The sequence below is a fragment of the Calidris pugnax genome, unplaced genomic scaffold (genome assembly GCF_001431845.1).
Source record: "Calidris pugnax isolate Ruff unplaced genomic scaffold, ASM143184v1 scaffold245, whole genome shotgun sequence".
Classification (NCBI taxonomy): Eukaryota; Metazoa; Chordata; class Aves; order Charadriiformes; family Scolopacidae; genus Calidris; species Calidris pugnax.
In genome coordinates, this window is record NW_015090982.1 from 984,075 (window position 1) to 1,006,905 (window position 22,831).

A 22,831-nucleotide genomic window follows, 5' to 3' on the forward strand; every position below is an offset into this window, starting at 1 on the left:
CCCATGAGCAAACTTCGGGGCATTATTAGACAGTTGCAAAAGCAGTCCAGGAATTTCTATAGTGGCATAATCCAAAGAGCTCGGCTCTCACAGAGCCTGTGCTCCCTGCACAGCTCGTAGTCTCAGCTAATGAGAGCTTAACCACATGTTTGTGGCAGATGAAATAGTATCATTTTGCAATTATTATCATTCAAACATTATTTATTTAACCTGCAGCCACATTATATTGACTGCAGAATTGCTGTCATTTTTACTTTTGATGGCTCTCTTATTGAGCTGAGCTTGAGAAATCGTGCTTGGTGTTCCCAGCATGGGAGATGTTTTTTCCTACATGCTCACCCTCTCCCCAGCCAAACCCAAGTCTGTGCTCCAAAGCTGGTGGCATTTGGCACTGGCCTCCCCAAACAAAGGGCCATTTACAGGACTTTTCACATCTTTTCCTCTGCCCCACCTTTCTCTACTGGTCATATTTGGGGAATAAACCCATTCTTACCATAAAAACAAAGCATCATGCACCAAAGAATTCCAGATGCTGAAGGACAGAGCCTTTGGTGGACTTTATGCCACCTTTGCACCCCTCCAGCTGCCCTGAAAGCTTGTATATAAGAGCTGTAACCGCAGCTGAGGGGCTCTGTGCACCCCAAAAAAAAAAGTCAAATATAGAGCTAATATCCTGCCTTGTGCTAAAAGCCCTTCTCCAAGGAAGGTTGCAGTGAAATAGCAAGGTGGGTCGCAGCCACTGTCGCTGGTTTTTACAGCAAAAAAAGTACCAAGGGGTACATTTCTCATGATCTGAATGCCAGCAGGGTTAAAAAAAAAAATCTGCCTCTCTTTCTGGCCCTGGTTCTTCTCTCACACGTCCCTCCCCTGAAGCTGAGCGAGATGTATTCACACAACAGGAAATCCAACATTCTCCTTTGCTTTTTTCCTCTCTCTTAATTTTCCCCAAATGTAAAGGATGAAGTCATCTCTCCTCCGGTGATGAAACATCTGCCTGGAGAAGCTTGCAGTGCAATGCAACATATTTTGATCACTGCTACATCTAATTACAGGGAAGAAAAAAAAAAAATCACAAAGCAGGGCTTGGAATTTTATTTTCCCCCCAAAACACAAGGCATCTGAAAAATAATAGAAAAGCAGCAGCACTGACAATCAGGCCGGAGGCAGCTTCCCCATCAGCCTTGAGAAACAGCACCAGAATACAGAACCCGCTTGGAAAGAGAGGGATTTCAGAGACTGATACCCAGGAAATACGAATTGTCCATGCCAAGGTCACACAGGAATCAAATCAGAATCTCAGTATCATCAAAGCCAAAGATCACCCAAACCAGAGCACAGTAATAGGCCTACATGTCCAAAGATCACCCAAGCCAAGAGACAGGCCTACATGTCCATCCTTTTGGGTTCACCAACATTGATTCAAGGTCAAGTTCTTGCAGATCCCTCACACCTACTCCAATACACAAGGAAAGGAGGGATGGTGGTGGGGAAAGAGACATCTGCGAGAACAATATTAAGCCTTAATGACTGACTCATGTCCACAGGTTTCAAGACCAACCAAATACTTGATCTTCAGGAGCCAACGTGCAGCAGGAGCAAAGGCTTGCTCTCAAAACTGAGGAGCACTGGCTTACCCTAGACAGAGGCAGTGACACTTCATCTCCAGAAGTAGTCCAGGTTGTCAAAGGGAAGGTCTGCAGGTATTCAGGTACAGCTTAAAGCAGGCAACAGCAGCTACAGAGCCCTCATGTAGCCCTTGGTTCCTGAAGAAAGCATGCTGACAACAGGAGAGGTCTCAAAAGCACGGCAGGAATCACCACCCACATCCCCTCAATATTCAGGAGGGGCTGATTGCCTCCCTTGTTTATTGCTTTGAAAATTTCACTGTGAAACATTAGTGGGGTGCAACCTCCAGCTGCTCTAGGATGCTGTTCACCACAGGAAAGAGAAATTTCAGAAGTTCAAAATAAAGCCCTAATCATAATTGTTGCTATTTCCCTGTCTTTCTCTTCAAGCTCAAGGGGAGTCCATGGCTAACCAGAAACAACCACCACCTCTAACAAGCCCTTGCATGGCAAGGAACCAAATGCAGACACCTGGGGAGCCTGCTCAACTGCTTCACTGGAGATATGATGACAGGTAGTTTATAGCAGCTTACAGAAAGGCAGTGCAAAATAAACAGAAGGCTACCTGCCTTCCACCCCTCTCCCCACTGAATTTCACGGGAAAATTTGACTTCTTTCTAAACGTTTCAAGTTTCCAGAAGAGGAAAACAAAACACTGTCTGTGATGAGTGGAGTTTGGCAGCTGTTCGGGACAGGTATGGCACTTAAAGCCATGGGAAACTGTCCCAAAACCTTCAGACGCTGCAAGGAAACAAACAGTTGATGGGAAGGATGCCCACAGACAGACGGGGGGGGGTCCCCAAGTCCCCATTTTCATTCACAGATATTTGTCGCCAGCGTTCTGCTGGCAAACCGGCCCCCATGCATTTGGCCAGCAAGCTCTCCTCTGAAACAATCACTCAAGGGATTGTATTTGCTGCTTCTTATTCTGCTTGAGCCTGAAGACACACAAGTGAGCAGCAGGTGCCTGTCTCATGCAAAGAACGTGCACTGATTTAATCAAAGTCCATCTACACACGAAGAACAGGCTGAAATAGCTGGAGCATACAGACCACCACCAGAAAAAAATAAGATGGATACACTTAGAAATCACACCTGCCATAGATCACGGAATTGTCAGAGTTGGAAGGGACCTCTACAGATCATCTAGTCCAACTCCCCTGCTAAAGCAGGATGGCCCAGAGCACATCACTCAGGTCTGCATCCAGGCAGGGCTTGAAAATCTCCAAAGAGACTCTACAACCTCCCAGGGCAGCCTATTCCAGAGCTCTGGCACCGTCACCATAAAGAAGTTTTTTCTCATATTTGGGTTGAACTTCCTACATTCCAGCTTGTCCCCTTGCCCCTCGTCCTGTCACTGGGATCCACTGAGAAGAGTCTGGCTCCATCCTCCTTCAACCCACCCTTTAGATACTTGGAAGCACGTTCTGGGCTGTTCCTGAAAGGTCACGTCACTCCACATTGTAGATTTCCATCAAGTCGTGTCTGTCAGGAAGAGGGAAAAATATGACCCTGGGACTCTCCAAGCTGGAATTAGTCCTCCAAATTCTCCCCTCTGGACACACGCGCGTGTGCGTTGAGGGAGCACGTAGTCATCTTTGCAAAGCACCCCATCCTGCCCTTCCTCAAGCAGCCCAGATCCAGCATTGACAAGGTCAAATGCAAGAGGAAAGCTCACCCTGGGCTAAGGGGAGGCAGAGAATTGGCAGATTAGTCACCATCCAGATGTCTGAATTTGCAGGGAGAGAGAAAAGTGCTGGAAAAAAAAAAAAGACCAGCTGAGGAGGAGTGGAGGCCACGAGAGATGCAAGATGGTGTGGGACTCGGACTCTGGTATTTGGTCACAGGCTCTGCCTCCCAGCCGCACAGCATCTGCTTCCCTCTCTGCCTGCCCCCAGTTCACCTCTTGGTCTCTGTCTCCTCTTGGGGCACTGGAAGATCTCCAGGGCTTGCAAGGGCAAGTTCTTCCAAGCACAACCAGAATCCCTGAGTCCCAAGTAAGCAAGGTCAATGGGAGAACTCGATGTCCTAACCCTTAGCAGGACAGCCCTGAGAGAAAAGGAGGTTTCTCCTCGGTGTTTCTGCTGTCTTACAGGACACAGGAGTGTATTCCCAAGCTGATCTGCCGGTCTATTTGGAACATCGATGTTTGCCTAAGCAAATAGCTCGGAAAGCTCCACAAATAGCAGGAGAGTTGGCTAATTGGGAAGAAGTCAGAGAACCACAGAGAAAAACACACGCAGGCAGCACTGAAGGCAGCAAAGAGTATGCTGAAGGGCTCTGGACAGCCCAGGGGCACGTTTGCCCTCCATAAATTGTTATTCTTGGTCCCAGTGCCTCTGTCAACAACACTTTCCGCATACGCAAATAGGACCATACTCCTGCAATTACATGGCAATCAGAGGCAAATTACATTCTTGCTGTTTACTTTCAGTGTCCTTAATTAATCCGGTTATTAGACGATTAATGAAGCTTGTTTGGTGAAAAACTCATAGCATTTACAGCAAAAGCTCACACATGCACCCAGCTGGCATCTGGCTCTGCAAAACTGGCACCCTGGGCTTGGAGGCAACAAGTCCAACCCCAGTCCCCAGGGCCAGCAGAGCTGGGGTGACGCTGCCACCTGCCCCACAGCTCAGAGGGGCTTGGGTTTTCCAGCCAGTCCCTCCACCCCACAGCGAAAGAGGGACCTTCTGCGCAAGGCGACCACACCATCTCAGCCCGCTCCACGTGCAACCCAGCATCTGGACATCCCTCTCCAGGAAGGCTGGGGTGGTTTGGGGACACAGAGCCACCCTCGCTTGCTGCTCCTCTCCAGGAGACCGTACCAGCAGCTCCTGCCAGCAGTGAGGCTGTGAGAGAAGACTCCCAGCAGCCGCTGGCCTCCCTCTTCACTGCCAACCAGCTCCCAAGACACCCTGCCCTCCCCAAAGGTCACCCCAGCTTGTGTTTGGTTAAGCTGCCGATAATTAAGTGGCATGTTCATCTAATGATCAAATCGCTGCACCAGGAGCATGAAAGACTGAAGAGAACTAATTAAGAAGCTCATTTGCATACTCCAGCGTTTCCGGTGCATGTATGGGGTTCCCATAGCAACTAGTACAAAAGCTGATGATGGTGTGTGGGTTTTATTGGGTTTTAAGTGCTGTTCCTTCCCTTTGTTATCCCCAGCAGATAACAAAGGCTCCACAAGGAAGGTGGTGTGACACCCGGCTCAGGAGGGGGGTTTCTGCACGGCGAGGAGGAAGGAGAACGTGCTGCCAGCGTAGCGGGGGCTTCATCCTACTCACGGCACCATTCAATGCAGACACCTGGAGAGCAGGTATCATGGGGGTGGATGTGCAGCCCGAGAACACACTTGAACATAAATCCCTGACCCGATACTGCTCTATCAAAGAGACTTTCATGAGTCACTTTGCCCCCATCTCTGTAAGGAGCAAGCAGCTCCAGAGAGGGGGTTTTGCAGAGGGTTGCACCAAATTTCACAGCATCCCAGTGTACAATCACCCTGCATTAGGGGCTGGACGCAGGGACCTCGGGGTGCTCTTGCAGCACCCAGGACATGTTGAACACTGTGGGACTGGGCAAGACCCCCTAAAGACTGCATCCCAGTTATCATAGAATGGTTTGGGTTGGAAGGGACCTTAAAGATCATCGAGTTCCAACCCCCTGCCATGGGCAGGGACACCTCCCACCAGACCAGGTGGCTCAAAACCCCATCCAACCTGGCCTTGAACCCCTCCAGGGATGGGCAAGAAGGAGACTGGGCACACACCAGGATGTCAGCTCAGGACACAGCAGGTTCCCAGCACTGGGAGGCAGTCCAGTCCGTGCTCCCTTCATCACGTCACTTTTCCTAAGCACTGCGATTTCTTTCTGCTTTGTATTTCTGGCAAGAAACCTTTGCATTTAGATAAGGAATAAAGCCTGGGATCAGATCTGAACTCTGCAGCAGAGAAGATCAACGTTTTAATGAATTAAATATATTCTAAACTAAATGCAACCTCTTAGCGCTCGAAAATTTGAGGGAGAATAACTTAAAGAAAAAGCCAACAATCCACCTCATTTCAGCTCTCTCTGGCTGTGAACTGGCCACGGGCCAATCAATTATCTTGAATTTATTCGTTATTCAACTTCCCTTCAACAGCCAATTTCCAGGCTGTGAATTGTAGGTGAGCAGTTCCTCCCGCGCTGGCCACACTCTCATTTCAGACCAGTTTGCAGGGAAGTGGCTTTTCCAGGCTGCCTGGGGGCAAGGCCTGGCCCGGGGCCACGCAGGGCGTTAGAGGGGCTGGAGCAAGGCAGGACGCTTTCGCTGGCACGTCCAGCATTAGACAGTGCCAGGGGGATTTGGAGGGATGTAGGTTGTTTGACATCCAGCAGCAGCATTTACAGAGGTGAATACAGCCCAAGCTGCAAGAAGCATCCCCCAAAGGCTGCCCGGTCCTGCCAGGCCTGGGAAAATACATTATAATTCCTCCCCAATAATTAGTTATTGTGTGGGGAGGATATATAGCGTGAGCTACGTAGCCCTGCGTCAGCAAAGCACGTTTTGTCACAGAGACCAGATGCCTGCGATGGGAACTCGAAGACCCAGCACGCACACAGATGTTTGCTGGGCTTGGTAGGGAGAGGGAGGCTGCAGGGATGAGACCTCAGCTCTTCTGCTCCAGGCTAAACCCGTCCTGGGCTGCCCCGGAGCCTGCAGGTTGGGGTACAGATGGAAAAGGGCTGCCCCCCACCTTTCCCAGGGCACGGGAAGGAGCCCGATGGTGAAGACCACAAACAAGGCAGCAGAGGAAGCAGCGTCGGTACTTCCCACAGCCCACACACGCACCAGGGTCACGCTGCAGCTGAACCACGTGGAGGCACAAAAGGGCTTGTGGACACTCCAAACTCTCACACCTCCGCTTGAAACACTGCACTTTGCTCTTACCTGCTCATACAGAAGAAGCCCTTCCTCCTTCCCCAGTCTACCCAGCATCAGAAAAGATCTCCTAAGCCTTCAAACTGGAAGAAATCCCCCTTGCCCATCCAAAGCTTTCTCCTCCCCTAACATTGTTTTCATTTCCCCCTCCCCCCCTTTTTTATTCTCAATAAAAACATAATTACAGGCTTTTAAAAAAAGCAAATTATAGTGACATACTTTAATTATCTCCAAGCAATGGAGGACTAAATTACACAGTCAGGGAATCGGAGGTTACCTAAAAATAAAAGCAAGAAGCTTCATTAAATGCTAATTGCAGCTTTCACTGCTGAAGTGAGATTTCAACACAATCTGCCATTGACTCGCTCGGCCATAGAAGAGAACGTTGGTGTTGGGGAGAGACCCCTCACATACACACACCTCCGTTCGTGGCAGTGGGCTCCAGCCACAGGACTCTGCTCTGCCTCTGGTCCTTCCCCAGCCACAGGGCTGGGGGCTTCCACCTCCCTCTGAGGCATCCACTGCCCCCCCAGGACCACTCAGAGACATCATCTGTCTTCTCAGCAGCACCCACGTGCTCATCATAGCTCTCCATCCTCCTTGCTGACTTCCCCCAGTACAGGAAAATTGAATTTGAGGTCTCCATTGTCATCTTCAAAGGTCCCAGTATTCCAACAAGGACCTGGTGCTCCAGGCCAAAGGATTTGGCCAGCAGCAGTTCTCGGTGGGAGAAATGCTTCCTATCACAGAAATTAACTCAACTTGCTGCTCATTGCGGAGCTGGTCCCCCACCGCTTAATGAACTGCAACATCTGTCACAGGCTTTGCTGCCTTCTGCTCTAAACGCACATCCCACCTTGCTTGGAGCAGTGCTCGGATCTCCTGGGTCCAAACCAGGACTCTGTGGGAGAGGAGCTGCATGGAGACCTGTCTGGGAGCAAGGAACAAGCCACTTTATACCCCAGCCCTGCTCTTCCCATCCCCTTCCTCCAGATTTCCCAAAAAAGGAGCTTTGCCATGGCTTCAACAGGATGTCTCCACACCCAGGTGGAGGGGGAGCAATTCCTCCCAAGCCAGGAGCAAAGGACAAGGTGGCGGGCAGATGGAGAAATTCGCAGAAAAATTATTTTGGTTTTCCATTTCCTATCGAGTTGGCCTAATTGTGCCACTAAAGTCTGTAATTTGCCTCTCACAGAAGAGAGCTAATGACAGGTTCCACGCTGCTGCCGATCTGCGCAGGGCTGGGGAGACGAGCACACACACAGCCTCCTGCTGGGCCACGGAAAGGAGAGCAGGACCCCAAAAAGTTCCTGCTTGTCCCTGGAGAAGGGAGCTCAGGAGAAGAACTCAGGACTGGGAACAACAGCCAAGGCCAACGGAGAGTTCAACAGGGGGGAGACACGAGCAGGGGATGGAGGGAGGTAGCACCAGTTGGGGTTTCTCTCCCCACTTCTCAGATTCCCAGAAAAAGGGAAAAACATAGAGGTCAACCACTTGGGAAACTCAAGCAATTATTGCTATTTAAATTCAACAACCCTTCACAGAAATAAAGGGAAAATCAGACAAGTGCTTTTAGGCTGTAAGGGAGGCAAGGAGGAGAAACAACAGCACAGATTTCAGGAGGAAGTACAAAAAAATCTAGGAATTCCCTCAGAGATCACACAGCATCTACTCTGCTCTTCTGCTCAGCCACAGGCAGCAGAATTACCCTCAAAACTATGAAGGAAAGCAGAAACCTGATCCTAATAGACACCAGGTACCTCCCAAAACTGCCCCAGCAGCAGCTCTCACCTCTCTGCAGAGATCAGCACTGGAGCCTGCCTAGATCCGCAGCGCTCTCCATCCATCTCAATTGCTTATAGACTGCTCCCTTTTAATTAGCTTTCATAATCAAATAAGTGTCTCGAATTAAACAGCACTGCATCATGAAATGCTGTATAAAATTAACCAGCCATGTGCAGAGGTCACCGCGTCTGCCGCTGAAACGCAGCCGGCACTGGGGGGGATACAGGTCTGGTTAGCGGCGCGCAGGAACGGTGCCAGGAAGAGGAGGTTTTAGCTGATGGAAAAAAAAAAAAAGAAGTAAAAAATTGGGGCCAATTAAAATTCCGTTTCGAGACCAGTGAGGTTGGATTTGTGCAAATATTTTGCCTATCTGCTTAAGAGCATCTTTATATCATTTAAGCTCAAGTCTGTAAGGAATAAGACTGAACGCTGTAAAGCACACTTACACCAAAGTAAGTACCCACACGAGGACTCTCTTGATTTAACACTCCACCAGATCCATCCAGAAATCGGGGGAGCTATTGTGTTTAAATAGGGCCTGGTGCAGGAGGGGAACATGAATCTATTTGAAACCACATTCGAAGTTCAGCCAAGTGACTTCTTCCCCCAGCACCAAGCACAAGCACCCCTTTGGGATGCGCCGTCCCACCCCATGAAGCCCAGACCCCCCGGTTCCTCCTCCCAGGCAGCATCATTGGGAGCCACTGGGCAAATCTCTCTCTTCTGCACATCTTTGGCCGTGCTCTGGGGCCGGCTGCATGTCAAGGGAAGCATTTTGAAGGCAGAAATGTTTGAGAACGAGAGAGACATACAGAGCAACACCTTGAAGAAATATTTCCACATGAAAAGAAAATAGTGTGTCCAGCTCCTGAAGCAGAGCAGCAAGACCAGCCCAGCTCTCTGCGTCCTGCCTGGTAGGAGGCATCAACCCAGGTAGAACGCCTCGCTACCACAGGTCTCCTATTTCCCACATCCCATCCAGCTCCAGTGTCCCCGCCATGCCCCACAGAACTCCCCAGACCATGAGGACAGACAAGCCTGGAAGATCTGCTGGGTGACAGCACAGTCAGTCTCCAGCCACCACCTCTCTGGAGGACTCGGAGCATCCCTCCTCTCAGGCGCTGCAAGGGGAGGGAGGGGGATGCTGTAATTAAGGTAGAACCAGCCTTGCCAGTCATTATCAGGCTGAGTTAGGAGTAGAAAGCCGCTTGTAAAAACAGCAGAGCTATATCTCAGAGCTGGAAACAGCACCAGAGACATCAACTCAGGTTTTCTGGGAGCCCTCTGAACCAGGCGGCATTTCACATCCCATCCGACAGTGATGGATGCAGTGGGAATGGAGCAGGTTTTTTTCCTCCCGAGAAGCTCTTTTGACAAGTATGATCTTATCAAAGTTTCAAGCTTTTCATTATGTTTCTTTTTTCTTTTTTTTTTTTAACTCCTGCCTTCAAGCTGTGCTCTGTCCTCTCCATGCCAGCAGGGAACAGTCACGTTCCCTGATCAATGGCTGAAGCTCCCTGCCGTGCTCAGAGCAGCACTGAGACCTCCCCTCCCCGGGGCATGCAGCCTGGGCGACCCACCAGAGCGAGAGCAGAGCCACGATTAATACCCAAATACATCTAGAAATGTGCAAAACACAGGGGTAACATCACTCATCCTCAGAGAAAGGAATGCACGGGCAGCTTTGGGCCGGGAAGAACACAAATAAGAGGAAGGGGAGACATAGAATCATGGAATGGTTTGTGTTGGAAGGGACCTTAACCACCCCCTGCCCTGGGCAGGGACACCTCCCACCAGCCCAGGTTGCTCCAAGCCCCCTCCAACCTGCCCTTGAACCCCTCCAGGGATGGGGCAGCCACAGCTTCTCTGGGCAACCTGGGCCAGGCTCTCACCACCCTCACACCAAACAAGTTCTTCCCCACAGCTCAGCTCCATCTCCCCTCTTTCAGTGTCAAACCATTACTCCTTGTCCTAGGGCTCCCCTCCCTGATCCAGAGTCCCTCCCCAGATTTCCTGGAACCCTTTTAGGGACTGGAAGGGGCTCTAAGGTCTCTCTGGAGCCTTCTCTTCTCCAGGCTCCTCTAGGACCCTTGTTGCCTCTGCAAGGCCAGGATGCCTTCACCAGCTCCAGCACTTTTGCCAGGGACATAAAACAACAACTTGCCCAAAACCTGGATCAGCTCAGTGCCCTGGGGCAGGCAGCAGATGTTCCTCCTTCTCCTACTTCCCATCTACTCTCCAGAAGAAAGACAAGCTTGAACCATCCTCTTCCTTTCCCAGCAGCAAACAAGTACCATCAACCCCTTTCCAAGACACCAGCAGCAAACACACCAAACCTCCCCAGAACCAGCAAAAAAAATCTTTGAAGAGCCCCTTACCTTGCACACCTGGCTGTACTATCCCAAGGGACAGGCTGGAAACAGCAAGAACCCTCCCTGCAGGAGGGAAGAGCTGCTTTTATTAGCTCCCTAATTAACCCAGGTTGGTCCTGATGAGAAGGGTGGAGCTGGCCCTGCCTCTGGAAGGGGGAAAAATAAAGCCCTGGAAAATACCTTCCTCTCTGCTCCATCCCTCCAGCCTCAGCCCACACCTTGGGGAAAAGCAAAGGAGGAGGAATCAGCCCTTTCTGCCCCAGATCCTGCCCCAGCCCCTGAGCCCTGGGGCAATACAGGCTACAGCATGTGCCCAGGGGATGCTGATCTCCTCCCCTTGTCCCGTCCCCTCGCGAGGACCCTGTTTGCAGCAGGATGGCCTGGAGAGGGAGGACACCAAGCCCCGTGGTGGCCTGGAGGGCTTGGCCACCTACAACTTGCCCCATCAGCCAAAACCAAGTCACCTCCTGGAGCCTGGAACGAACAGTCACCAAGAGACAGCAAACGCTGAGTGCAAAACCATGGTCTTTTATTAGAAATCTCCTCGTATAAAAATGATCATGCTCTACACAGTCATTGAATAATTCATAAACATCCAGGCACTGAACTTCGTTTTTTTTTGTGTGTGTGTTTTTGTTTTTTGACTGGTCAGTACATAAAGCAGACATATTTCAATCCATATGGTCATCACATACATTAATTAACCACCTATAGAAATCAGCACTTTGAACACAGTCTAGGTTTTATTTTATTTTATTTTGTCGTCTGTTTTTTTTTATTTAGATTTTATGTATTTTTATTTATTTTTCCTTTTTGCAACATATAGAATTTGGTAGGATACGGGAGAGAGAGTGAAGAGGGACGGAGGAAGACAGGAACAAAAGAAAATGGAGGGGTTAAAAAAAAAAAAGAAGAAAAGAGAAAACAGAAGGTTCTGCACAATCACAAACAATCTCACAAATTCCAGAAAAGGGAAAATGTTGGGTCTCTTTTTTTTTTAATTTGCCAAGATACAGGAAAAAAACCCCAAAGACTTGCCGAAGTCCGTCACCTCTTCCCCGCACTACGTCCCCCCTGCTCAACTGTTCCTCTTCCTCCGTGGGGAGGCATGCATTGTCACGGTGGTTGCTTGGTCGGTGGTTTATTTTTATTCTTTCTATTTTTTTTATTTTTTTTTTTTTGCTGCTGTTGATCACCATCTCCCCCGGGAGCTCTGCCCAGCGGCCGGCCAGGAGCGTGTCCCCCCGCTGCCACCTTCCCGTCCCGTCCGGGTCCCCTCCAGCGTCCTGCGACCAGCGATGCGACTCGGCTCCCTCCCGCGCCGTGGCATCCGCAGCTCCCGCTGTGCCAGGCAGTTGCGATGGCTGGAGCTAAATCGCGTGGTTGCTGTAGCTGACGTAGGTCTGTTTGGTAGCCAGTGCTGGAGAGAGAGACAAACCCCACATGTGTCATTAACGAAGTCCACCCTCCCCTTCTGGCTCCCATCCCGTCCCCCTGCCCCGAGCCTCGTGCCAGGAGATGCTGGTGGGGACGTGACGTGGGGTTTGCTCATGGATTCAAGCAGTGCCAGCACTCTGAATCGTTCCCTGGGAGGGCACTGAGCCGTGGCAGAGGGGCTGAGGCCCACAGAAGCCCAGGGGACTCCATAAAGACAGTTCAGAGAGACCCCGGGATGTGACATGAGCCACAGGGAATGTCCTTTCAGGCTCCCATTCAATTCACTCTTACAGAAAACCCACAGGTGCTCCACGTTCCCAAAAGCTCAGCCTGCCCCAGCCCCACAGGAGCATGATTTGGGGTTTGGACCCCAAATGGACACCCTGCACCCCTGGACACCACTCCATGGCTGCTGGGAGCGGTGCCGCAGGGCACGGGCAGCACAAAGCCATCCAGCTGTGTCCCTCACCAAAGATCCCTGTGCCCACGCTCGGGTGCTGGAGGAGAACACGGAGACACAAACCTGGTGCCACCTTCCATCTTCCCCAGACACACCAGCCCCGGGGACGGGGTTGAAGACAGGAGGGGAGGAGGCAGCCGTGGCTACCAAGCCACCGCGCGTCCCAGACTGACACCGGGGGAGTTGCAGCAAGGCCCAGAGCCAGGAAAACGCCAGGTATCAATAAATCCCCCCGCTCCCTGCGGGGCTGCACCGCTGCCTTCGGGCTCGCAGGCTGCAGCACGTCGCTTGCTTTTAGCAGCAGCCACAGCTTGGGCAGAGGTGGAAGCAGCAGTTTGCAACAGCCTGGCTGGTCTCAGCACTTCGGGCGGGCAGGATGCTCTGCGGAGATGTCACCACGAGGTCCCCAGGTACCACGGGGCTCAGGAGACGCACAGACACCCTCCAGCCAAGGGCAGGGAGCAGACAAGCAGACAGGCACTGGGACAGACAGCAAAGCCCAAGACACCACGAGCAGCACAAATGTGTCCTCTGAGGAGACCATCCCCACGGCACCGCGCGGAGGGGACGCCCGGCAGCTCTCCCTCCGTCTGGGTGTCTCGCTGACAAATGAACCTTGCTGCAGATTTCAGACTGGTATTCCCAGATAACAATTAGATAGGCCATAAGAAATTAGAGCTGACAGAGCTATTTGTTAGCCGCAATGTTTTCCTAGCCAATCTGCCTGTATCAAAGCCCTGTGAATTATTTATTCTGTTGTTTATTTAAGGCTACGTGACCCGCCAGTGACAGTGTGAAAAACAGTCCCTCGGTCCTCCGCTGACAACCCCGTGGTGCCTCCTGCCCCCAGCACCAACGCCGTGCCCGTCTCCCCGCCTGGCACACCTCGGACTGCGCTGCCAGCCCCCTGCGCACCCAGCTCCCTATTCCCCATGCCAGACACAGCGGAGCCGGGGATGCGGCAGACGGGAGGCTCGGCTCTCCCTGCTCCCGGCACGTAGCATCCTCAGAGGCTCCTGCTGTGAATCCCACAGGGGAGAAGGATGCTCAGTGCAGCAGAGAGCATCTGGGAATGTTTGGGTTGGCAAGATCCTGGGCAGCCCCTTACCATGGGGAACCCCCAGCCTTGCATGGAGCATCCCCCACAGACAAAAAGGGGGTGACATCCCTACCCACTGCCACGTTGGGATGGGAGCACAGACCACACAGATCTGTGATAGTGGCTGACAAGAGCCACCTCCATCACGGTGGTGAGGGGGGCTCTGACCGTGCAGCTGCCCTTCACAACGCAGAGAGGTAGATGAAAAGAGCTGATTATGCAGAGAGGCTGCCTACAGAGAGACATCGCACACAGAGCCACGGCCAGCCAGAGCCACTGCACACAGCGAGGAGGGTACGGAGGGTTTACAGAGATGCCGAGGGATATTAAACAGCTCAGGCTGGAAAGAGAGCGAGTGCGGGATTACAAAGACAATCATGGCTTTCCGTGGAAATGCTGTTTGGTCTCCATCCCACTGATGCTGGAACCCAGAAACTCTGCTGGTACACGAGGAACATTTGTATTTCCCTGAGGTTTTCTTCAGATTTAGCCCAAATGGGCTTTCCCTTCTCAAAGGTTCCCAGCACCTTTGGCTCCAACCATTTCTTCCTCCTCCAAGGCTCTGTTTTTGGAAACCCAAATGCAGAACAGGCACGCACCCACCTTCCCAGTGTTTTCCCAAGCACCCAGCCTCTCTTCCCAGGGCAGATGGATGGCTCTGTCCCTGTGTCAGCCTCAGCTCCAGCCCGGCCCCTGGAGCAGCCCCCAGGCACCAAACACCCTTCCCCGTCAGCCACAGCAGAGCCCTCCCAGTAGCAGCTCCGTGCACCCAGGCTGGATCTTTCTGCAAGTGTTTGAGCAGATTTCCATGTTCCCCATCCAACATCTCAGGCAGTGGCAGCTCAAGCACGTCTCCAGCGTGTTTCCCATGCCAGCCCCTCAGCAGCATTTCCCTTGGGGTGATGTGGGAGCCCGCAGAGGGATGGGATCTCCAGGAGCAACCCCGATCAGAGAGGGACAAGACACGTCCTATCTCAGCCACGTGGCTGCGGTGATGGAAAACAGCTTTTCTCAGGTTAAATGAATGAAGGGGGAATCTCCCCTGCCCATGGGCAGGAGATGATGCTGTCCCCTCTCTGGGAGCCAGGAATCCCTGCTCGAGATGTGGCTGGAGCACAGATACCCGGAGCAACCTCCCTCCTCGGGGTGTCATGGGCATGGCAGGGAGCGGAGTGGCCCCCAGCCTGTGGGATACAGCCCTTCCCACCCTGGAAGGATCCACCATCCACTGCTGGGGGATACCATGGAGCAGGAGGGAGCTGCCATATCCCTTTGCCAAGGAGCAGCACTGTCAGCATTGCTTGTGCCCACAGAGGACAGCATGGCCACTGCACACCGGTGAGCTAAGGCTTTGGGCTTCCAGTCATCACATCAGTCCTCAGCAAGACCAGCTCCCCAACCCTGCCAGGAGCCACATTACCTTGTGTTTCCAGATTTTCGCAGAGCTCTGATTTGGCCTCTCCATTGGGGCGGAAACCTCCCTTCTGAGAGAACTTGTTGGTCATGGTGGCCGCTGTCACCACCGCCTTGAGGCTCCGCTTGCGCTTGGGGACGTTCTGCTCCGGGTGGAAGAGGATAATGTACACCTTGGGCATGTAGAGCATGCCCAGGGACACCGAGGCACTCAGACTCACTGAGATGGTGAGCGTCGTGGTCTGGATGTACATCTGCAAGACACAAGGGCATGAGCTGAGCCCCACCACGGCTCTGTAGGATCCAGAAAGGGTCATCTGGGAAAGGAGGAGAGGAAAGAGGGGAAGGTGGAAACATTGGCATTAAATAAATGAAGGGGCGGGGAGCCAGGGCTGAAAATGTTGGCAGTATTGGATCTTAAACATCAAATTCAACTTGTTGCATGAGCCAAGGTGGGCCTGGAGAAGCCTCTGGCTCATTTTTGCTGTTTCCCCACCTGCAAACACGGGCAGGCTGTGCCGGTGCCCTGACCTGTGTTTTGGGGCCCTGGCACAGCCTCCCTGTGTGCCGAGCCCTCCCAGCACCCATCCATGCTCCGGCAGCACCTGCCAGCACCCTGAATCAACAGCACCACCAGAAAGAGAGCCCCCCCTCCCTCTCTCCTCCCCACCACCCACAGCACACTCCGCCAGCCACAGGGCAGGAGCTCTGATGCCACAATGATGGGCACCCACACGCAGGACCCAGCCTGGGCACCCCCAGTTCCCCCGTCTCACCTCAACAGGTAATTCCCATTCCCCAGCTGGCTCCCCGGGCCGTTGTCATGTAAGTCACATATTACACACCGACGCTGCCTTTCTGCAGTCAAAACTAATTTCACGCTCACTGTCCAGGACTAACAGTGACAGATGTTTTGCAAAATGAAAGCCCATTAATCTGACTGTAGAATAATCCATTTTTCTATGGAGAGCGTTTGGCAGGCTCCTCGCAAGCCGGGGGCATCTGAAGCAGGTGGCAACGGGAGGCAAAGAGACCCCCTCCTCCCTCCGCCTGTCCCCACCTCTTGTCCCTGAGCAACACTGGGCAAGACCTTCTGTGAGCATCCCTGCTCCATCAGCATCGCTTCTCCCAGCACAGGGCTCTGTCCTCTCCAGAATCCTCCCCTCTGCCGTGGATGTCACTTCTTGGGCCCCTCCAGGCTGAGCAGGGAGAGGGCTCTAGGTTCTTGGATGCTTTTGCAAGCACAAGTTTTTTTTTTTTTTTGCTGCTGTTGATCACCATCTCCCCCGGGAGCTCTGCCCAGCGGCCGGCCAGGAGCGTGTCCCCCCGCTGCCACCTTCCCGTCCCGTCCGGGTCCCCTCCAGCGTCCTGCGACCAGCGATGCGACTCGGCTCCCTCCCGCGCCGTGGCATCCGCAGCTCCCGCTGTGCCAGGCAGTTGCGATGGCTGGAGCTAAATCGCGTGGTTGCTGTAGCTGACGTAGGTCTGTTTGGTAGCCAGTGCTGGAGAGAGAGACAAACCCCACATGTGTCATTAACGAAGTCCACCCTCCCCTTCTGGCTCCCATCCCGTCCCCCTGCCCCGAGCCTCGTGCCAGGAGATGCTGGTGGGGACGTGACGTGGGGTTTGCTCATGGATTCAAGCAGTGCCAGCACTCTGAATCGTTCCCTGGGAGGGCACTGAGCCGTGGCAGAGGGGCTGAGGCCCACAGAAGCCCAGGGGACTCCATAAAGACAGTTCAGAGAGACCCCGGGATGTGACATGAGCCACAGGGAATGTCCTTTCAGGCTCCCATTCAATTCCCTCGGCAACCTCTTACAGAAAACCCACAGGTGCTCCACGTTCCCAAAAGCTCAGCCTGCCCCAGCCCCACAGGAGCATGATTTGGGGTTTGGACCCCAAATGGACACCCTGCACCCCTGGACACCACTCCATGGCTGCTGGGAGCAGTGCAGCAGGGCACGGGCAGCACAAAGCCATCCAGCTGTGTCCCTCACCAAAGATCCCTGTGCCCACGCTCGGGTGCTGGAGGAGAACACGGAGACACAAACCTGGTGCCACCTTCCATCTTCCCCAGACACTCCAGCCCCGGGGACGGGGTTGAAGACAGGAGGGGAGGAGGCAGCCGTGGCTACCAAGCCACCAGACTGACACCGGGGAGTTGCAGCAAGGCCCAGAGCCAGGAAAACGCCAGGCAGCAATAAATCCCCCCGCTCCCCGCGGGGCTGCACCGCTGCCTTCGGGCTCGCAGGCTGCAGCACGTTGCTTGCTTTTAGCAGCAGCCACAGCTTGGGCAGAGGGCGCGTCCCAGACTGACACCGGGGGAGTTGCAGCAAGGCCCAGAGCCAGGAAAACGCCAGGCAGCAATAAATCCCCCCGCTCCCCGCGGGGCTGCACCGCTGCCTTCGGGCTCGCAGGCTGCAGCACGTTGCTTGCTTTTAGCAGCAGCCACAGCTTGGGCAGAGGTGGAAGCAGCAGTTTGCAACAGCCTGGCTGGTCTCAGCACTTCGGGCGGGCACGATGCTCTGTGGAGATGCCACCACGAGGTCCCCAGGTACCACGGGGCTCAGGAGACGCACAGACACCCTCCAGCCAAGGGCAGGGAGCAGACAAGCAGACAGGCACTGGGACAGACAGCAAAGCCCAAGACACCAGGAGCAGCATAAATGTGTCCTCTGCGGAGACCATCCCCACGGCACCGCGCGGAGGGGACGCCCGGCAGCTCTCCCTCCGTCTGGGTGTCTCGCTGACAAATGAACCTTGCTGCAGATTTCAGACTGGTATTCCCAGATAACAATTAGATAGGCCATAAGAAATTAGAGCTGACAGAGCTATTTGTTAGCCGCAATGTTTTCCTAGCCAATCTGCCTGTATCAAAGCCCTGTGAATTATTTATTCTGTTGTTTATTTAAGGCTACGTGACCCGCCAGTGACAGTGTGAAAAACAGTCCCTCGGTCCTCCGCTGACAACCCCGTGGTGCCTCCTGCCCCCAGCACCAACGCCGTGCCCGTCTCCCCGCCTGGCACACCTCGGACTGCGCTGCCAGCCCCCTGCGCACCCAGCTCCCTATTCCCCATGCCAGACACAGCGGAGCCGGGGATGCGGCAGACGGGAGGCTCGGCTCTCCCTGCTCCCGGCACGTAGCATCCTCAGAGGCTCCTGCTGCGAGTCCCGGGGGGGAGAAGGATGCTCAGTGCAGCAGAGAGCATCTGGGAATGTTTGGGTTGGCAAGATCCTGGGCAGCCCCTTACCATGGGGAACCCCCAGCCTTGCATGGAGCATCCCCCACAGACAAAAAGGGGGTGACATCCCTACCCACTGCCACGTTGGGATGGGAGCACAGACCACACAGATCTGTGATAGTGGCTGACAAGAGCCACCTCCATCACGGTGGTGAGGGGGGCTCTGACCGTGCAGCTGCCCTTCACAACGCAGAGAGGTAGATGAAAAGAGCTGATTATGCAGAGAGGCTGCCTACAGAGAGACATCGCACACAGAGCCACGGCCAGCCAGAGCCACTGCACACAGCGAGGAGGGTACGGAGGGTTTACAGAGATGCCGAGGGATATTAAACAGCTCAGGCTGGAAAGAGAGCGAGTGCGGGATTACAAAGACAATCATGGCTTTCCGTGGAAATGCTGTTTGGTCTCCATCCCACTGATGCTGGAACCCAGAAACTCTGCTGGTACACGAGGAACATTTGTATTTCCCTGAGGTTTTCTTCAGATTTAGCCCAAATGGGCTTTCCCTTCTCAAAGGTTCCCAGCACCTTTGGCTCCAACCATTTCTTCCTCCTCCAAGGCTCTGTTTTTGGAAACCCAAATGCAGAACAGGCACGCACCCACCTTCCCAGTGTTTTCCCAAGCACCCAGCCTCTCTTCCCAGGGCAGATGGATGGCTCTGTCCCTGTGTCAGCCTCAGCTCCAGCCCGGCCCCTGGAGCAGCCCCCAGGCACCAAACACCCTTCCCCGTCAGCCACAGCAGAGCCCTCCCAGTAGCAGCTCCGTGCACCCAGGCTGGATCTTTCTGCAAGTGTTTGAGCAGATTTCCATGTTCCCCATCCAACATCTCAGGCAGTGGCAGCTCAAGCACGTCTCCAGCGTGTTTCCCATGCCAGCCCCTCAGCAGCATTTCCCTTGGGGTGATGTGGGAGCCCGCAGAGGGATGGGATCTCCAGGAGCAACCCCGATCAGAGAGGGACAAGACACGTCCTATCTCAGCCACGTGGCTGCGGTGATGGAAAACAGCTTTTCTCAGGTTAAATGAATGAAGGGGGAATCTCCCCTGCCCATGGGCAGGAGATGATGCTGTCCCCTCTCTGGGAGCCAGGAATCCCTGCTCGAGATGTGGCTGGAGCACAGATACCCGGAGCAACCTCCCTCCGCGGGGCTGCACCGCTGCCTTCGGGCTCGCAGGCTGCAGCACGTTGCTTGCTTTTAGCAGCAGCCACAGCTTGGGCAGAGGTGGAAGCAGCAGTTTGCAACAGCCTGGCTGGTCTCAGCACTTCGGGCGGGCACGATGCTCTGTGGAGATGCCACCACGAGGTCCCCAGGTACCACGGGGCTCAGGAGACGCACAGACACCCTCCAGCCAAGGGCAGGGAGCAGACAAGCAGACAGGCACTGGGACAGACAGCAAAGCCCAAGACACCAGGAGCAGCATAAATGTGTCCTCTGCGGAGACCATCCCCACGGCACCGCGCGGAGGGGACGCCCGGCAGCTCTCCCTCCGTCTGGGTGTCTCGCTGACAAATGAACCTTGCTGCAGATTTCAGACTGGTATTCCCAGATAACAATTAGATAGGCCATAAGAAATTAGAGCTGACAGAGCTATTTGTTAGCCGCAATGTTTTCCTAGCCAATCTGCCTGTATCAAAGCCCTGTGAATTATTTATTCTGTTGTTTATTTAAGGCTACGTGACCCGCCAGTGACAGTGTGAAAAACAGTCCCTCGGTCCTCCGCTGACAACCCCGTGGTGCCTCCTGCCCCCAGCACCAACGCCGTGCCCGTCTCCCCGCCTGGCACACCTCGGACTGCGCTGCCAGCCCCCTGCGCACCCAGCTCCCTATTCCCCATGCCAGACACAGCAGAGCCGGGGATGCGGCAGACGGGAGGCTCGGCTCTCCCTGCTCCCGGCACGTAGCATCCTCAGAGGCTCCTGCTGTGAATCCCACAGGGGAGAAGGATGCTCAGTGCAGCAGAGAGCATCTGGGAATGTTTGGGTTGGCAAGATCCTGGGCAGCCCCTTACCATGGGGAACCCCCAGCCTTGCATGGAGCATCCCCCACAGACAAAAAGGGGGTGACATCCCTACCCACTGCCACGTTGGGATGGGAGCACAGACCACACAGATCTGTGATAGTGGCTGACAAGAGCCACCTCCATCACGGTGGTGAGGGGGGCTCTGACCGTGCAGCTGCCCTTCACAACGCAGAGAGGTAGATGAAAAGAGCTGATTATGCAGAGAGGCTGCCTACAGAGAGACATCGCACACAGAGCCACGGCCAGCCAGAGCCACTGCACACAGCGAGGAGGGTACGGAGGGTTTACAGAGATGCCGAGGGATATTAAACAGCTCAGGCTGGAAAGAGAGCGAGTGCGGGATTACAAAGACAATCATGGCTTTCCGTGGAAATGCTGTTTGGTCTCCATCCCACTGATGCTGGAACCCAGAAACTCTGCTGGTACACGAGGAACATTTGTATTTCCCTGAGGTTTTCTTCAGATTTAGCCCAAATGGGATTTCCCTTCTCAAAGGATCCCAGCACCTTTGGCTCCAACCATTTCTTCCTCCTCCAAGGCTCTGTTTTTGGAAACCCAAATGCAGAACAGGCACGCACCCACCTTCCCAGTGTTTTCCCAAGCACCCAGCCTCTCTTCCCAGGGCAGATGGATGGCTCTGTCCCTGTGTCAGCCTCAGCTCCAGCCCGGCCCCTGGAGCAGCCCCCAGGCACCAAACACCCTTCTCCATCAGCCACAGCAGAGCCCTCCCAGTAGCAGCTCCGTGCACCCAGGCTGGATCTTTCTGCAAGTGTTTGAGCAGATTTCCATGTTCCCCATCCAACATCTCAGGCAGTGGCAGCTCAAGCACGTCTCCAGCGTGTTTCCCATGCCAGCCCCTCAGCAGCATTTCCCTTGGGGTGATGTGGGAGCCCGCAGAGGGATGGGATCTCCAGGAGCAACCCCGATCAGAGAGGGACAAGACACGTCCTATCTCAGCCACGTGGCTGCGGTGATGGAAAACAGCTTTTCTCAGGTTAAATGAATGAAGGGGGAATCTCCCCTGCCCATGGGCAGGAGATGATGCTGTCCCCTCTCTGGGAGCCAGGAATCCCTGCTCGAGATGTGGCTGGAGCACAGATACCCGGAGCAACCTCCCTCCTCGGGGTGTCATGGGCATGGCGGGGAGCGGAGTGGCCCCCAGCCTGTGGGATACAGCCCTTCCCACCCTGGAAGGATCCACCATCCACTGCTGGGGGATACCATGGAGCAGGAGGGAGCTGCCATATCCCTTTGCCAAGGAGCAGCACTGTCAGCATTGCTTGTGCCCACAGAGGACAGCATGGCCACTGCACACCGGTGAGCTAAGGCTTTGGGCTTCCAGTCATCACATCAGTCCTCAGCAAGACCAGCTCCCCAACCCTGCCAGGAGCCACATTACCTTGTGTTTCCAGATTTTCGCAGAGCTCTGATTTGGCCTCTCCATTGGGGCGGAAACCTCCCTTCTGAGAGAACTTGTTGGTCATGGTGGCCGCTGTCACCACCGCCTTGAGGCTCCGCTTGCGCTTGGGGACGTTCTGCTCCGGGTGGAAGAGGATAATGTACACCTTGGGCATGTAGAGCATGCCCAGGGACACCGAGGCACTCAGACTCACTGAGATGGTGAGCGTCGTGGTCTGGATGTACATCTGCAAGACACAAGGGCATGAGCTGAGCCCCACCACGGCTCTGTAGGATCCAGAAAGGGTCATCTGGGAAAGGAGGAGAGGAAAGAGGGGAAGGTGGAAACATTGGCATTAAATAAATGAAGGGGCGGGGAGCCAGGGCTGAAAATGTTGGCAGTATTGGATCTTAAACATCAAATTCAACTTGTTGCATGAGCCAAGGTGGGCCTGGAGAAGCCTCTGGCTCATTTTTGCTGTTTCCCCACCTGCAAACACGGGCAGGCTGTGCCGGTGCCCTGACCTGTGTTTTGGGGCCCTGGCACAGCCTCCCTGTGTGCCGAGCCCTCCCAGCACCCATCCATGCTCCGGCAGCACCTGCCAGCACCCTGAATCAACAGCATCACCAGAAAGAGAGCCCCCCCTCCCTCTCTCCTCCCCACCACCCACAGCACACTCCGCCAGCCACAGGGCAGGAGCTCTGATGCCACAATGATGGGCACCCACACGCAGGACCCAGCCTGGGCACCCCCAGTTCCCCCGTCTCACCTCAACAGGTAATTCCCATTCCCCAGCTGGCTCCCCGGGCCGTTGTCATGTAAGTCACATATTACACACCGACGCTGCCTTTCTGCAGTCAAAACTAATTTCACGCTCACTGTCCAGGACTAACAGTGACAGATGTTTTGCAAAATGAAAGCCCATTAATCTGACTGTAGAATAATCCATTTTTCTATGGAGAGCGTTTGGCAGGCTCCTCGCAAGCCGGGGGCATCTGAAGCAGGTGGCAACGGGAGGCAAAGAGACCCCCTCCTCCCTCCGCCTGTCCCC

At 54.1% G+C, this 22,831-nt stretch overlaps 2 protein-coding genes across 3 annotated transcripts in view; both read right to left on the reverse strand.

Moving 5' to 3' along the window:
- Nucleotides 1-11,216: 11,216 nt before the first annotated feature.
- Nucleotides 11,217-15,731, reverse strand: LOC106894805 (metabotropic glutamate receptor 4-like). Its single transcript, XM_014953735.1, has 2 exons — nucleotides 15,126-15,731; nucleotides 11,217-12,129 (listed from the first exon to the last, which is right to left on the reverse strand). Exons 1-2 carry the CDS (start codon nucleotides 15,433-15,435, stop codon nucleotides 12,080-12,082), a joined length of 360 nt encoding a protein of 119 aa, XP_014809221.1. The 5' UTR covers nucleotides 15,436-15,731; the 3' UTR covers nucleotides 11,217-12,079.
- A 635-nt stretch (nucleotides 15,732-16,366) lies between these two features.
- Nucleotides 16,367-22,831, reverse strand: part of LOC106894806 (metabotropic glutamate receptor 4) — a 53,170-nt gene continuing 46,705 nt past the window's right edge. For both annotated transcript variants that reach the window (XM_014953736.1, XM_014953737.1), the window contains exons 10-11: nucleotides 21,781-22,027; nucleotides 16,367-16,620 (exon numbers count right to left, since the gene is read on the reverse strand). In XM_014953736.1, coding sequence (XP_014809222.1) covers nucleotides 16,571-16,620; nucleotides 21,781-22,027 — 297 coding nt within the window. In that variant the 3' untranslated portion in view covers nucleotides 16,367-16,570. The remainder of the gene's footprint in view (nucleotides 16,621-21,780; nucleotides 22,028-22,831) is intronic.

Bases quoted from the DNA above. Each gene is read 5' to 3' on its own strand.
- LOC106894805 (XM_014953735.1), bottom strand. From the start codon at position 15,435: ATGACCCTTTCTGGATCCTACAGAGCCGTGGTGGGGCTCAGCTCATGC. The intron at 12,130-15,125 runs GTAATGTGGCTC...CTCTCTCTCCAG, and splicing joins CGAAAATCTGGAAACACAAG to CACTGGCTACCAAACAGACC.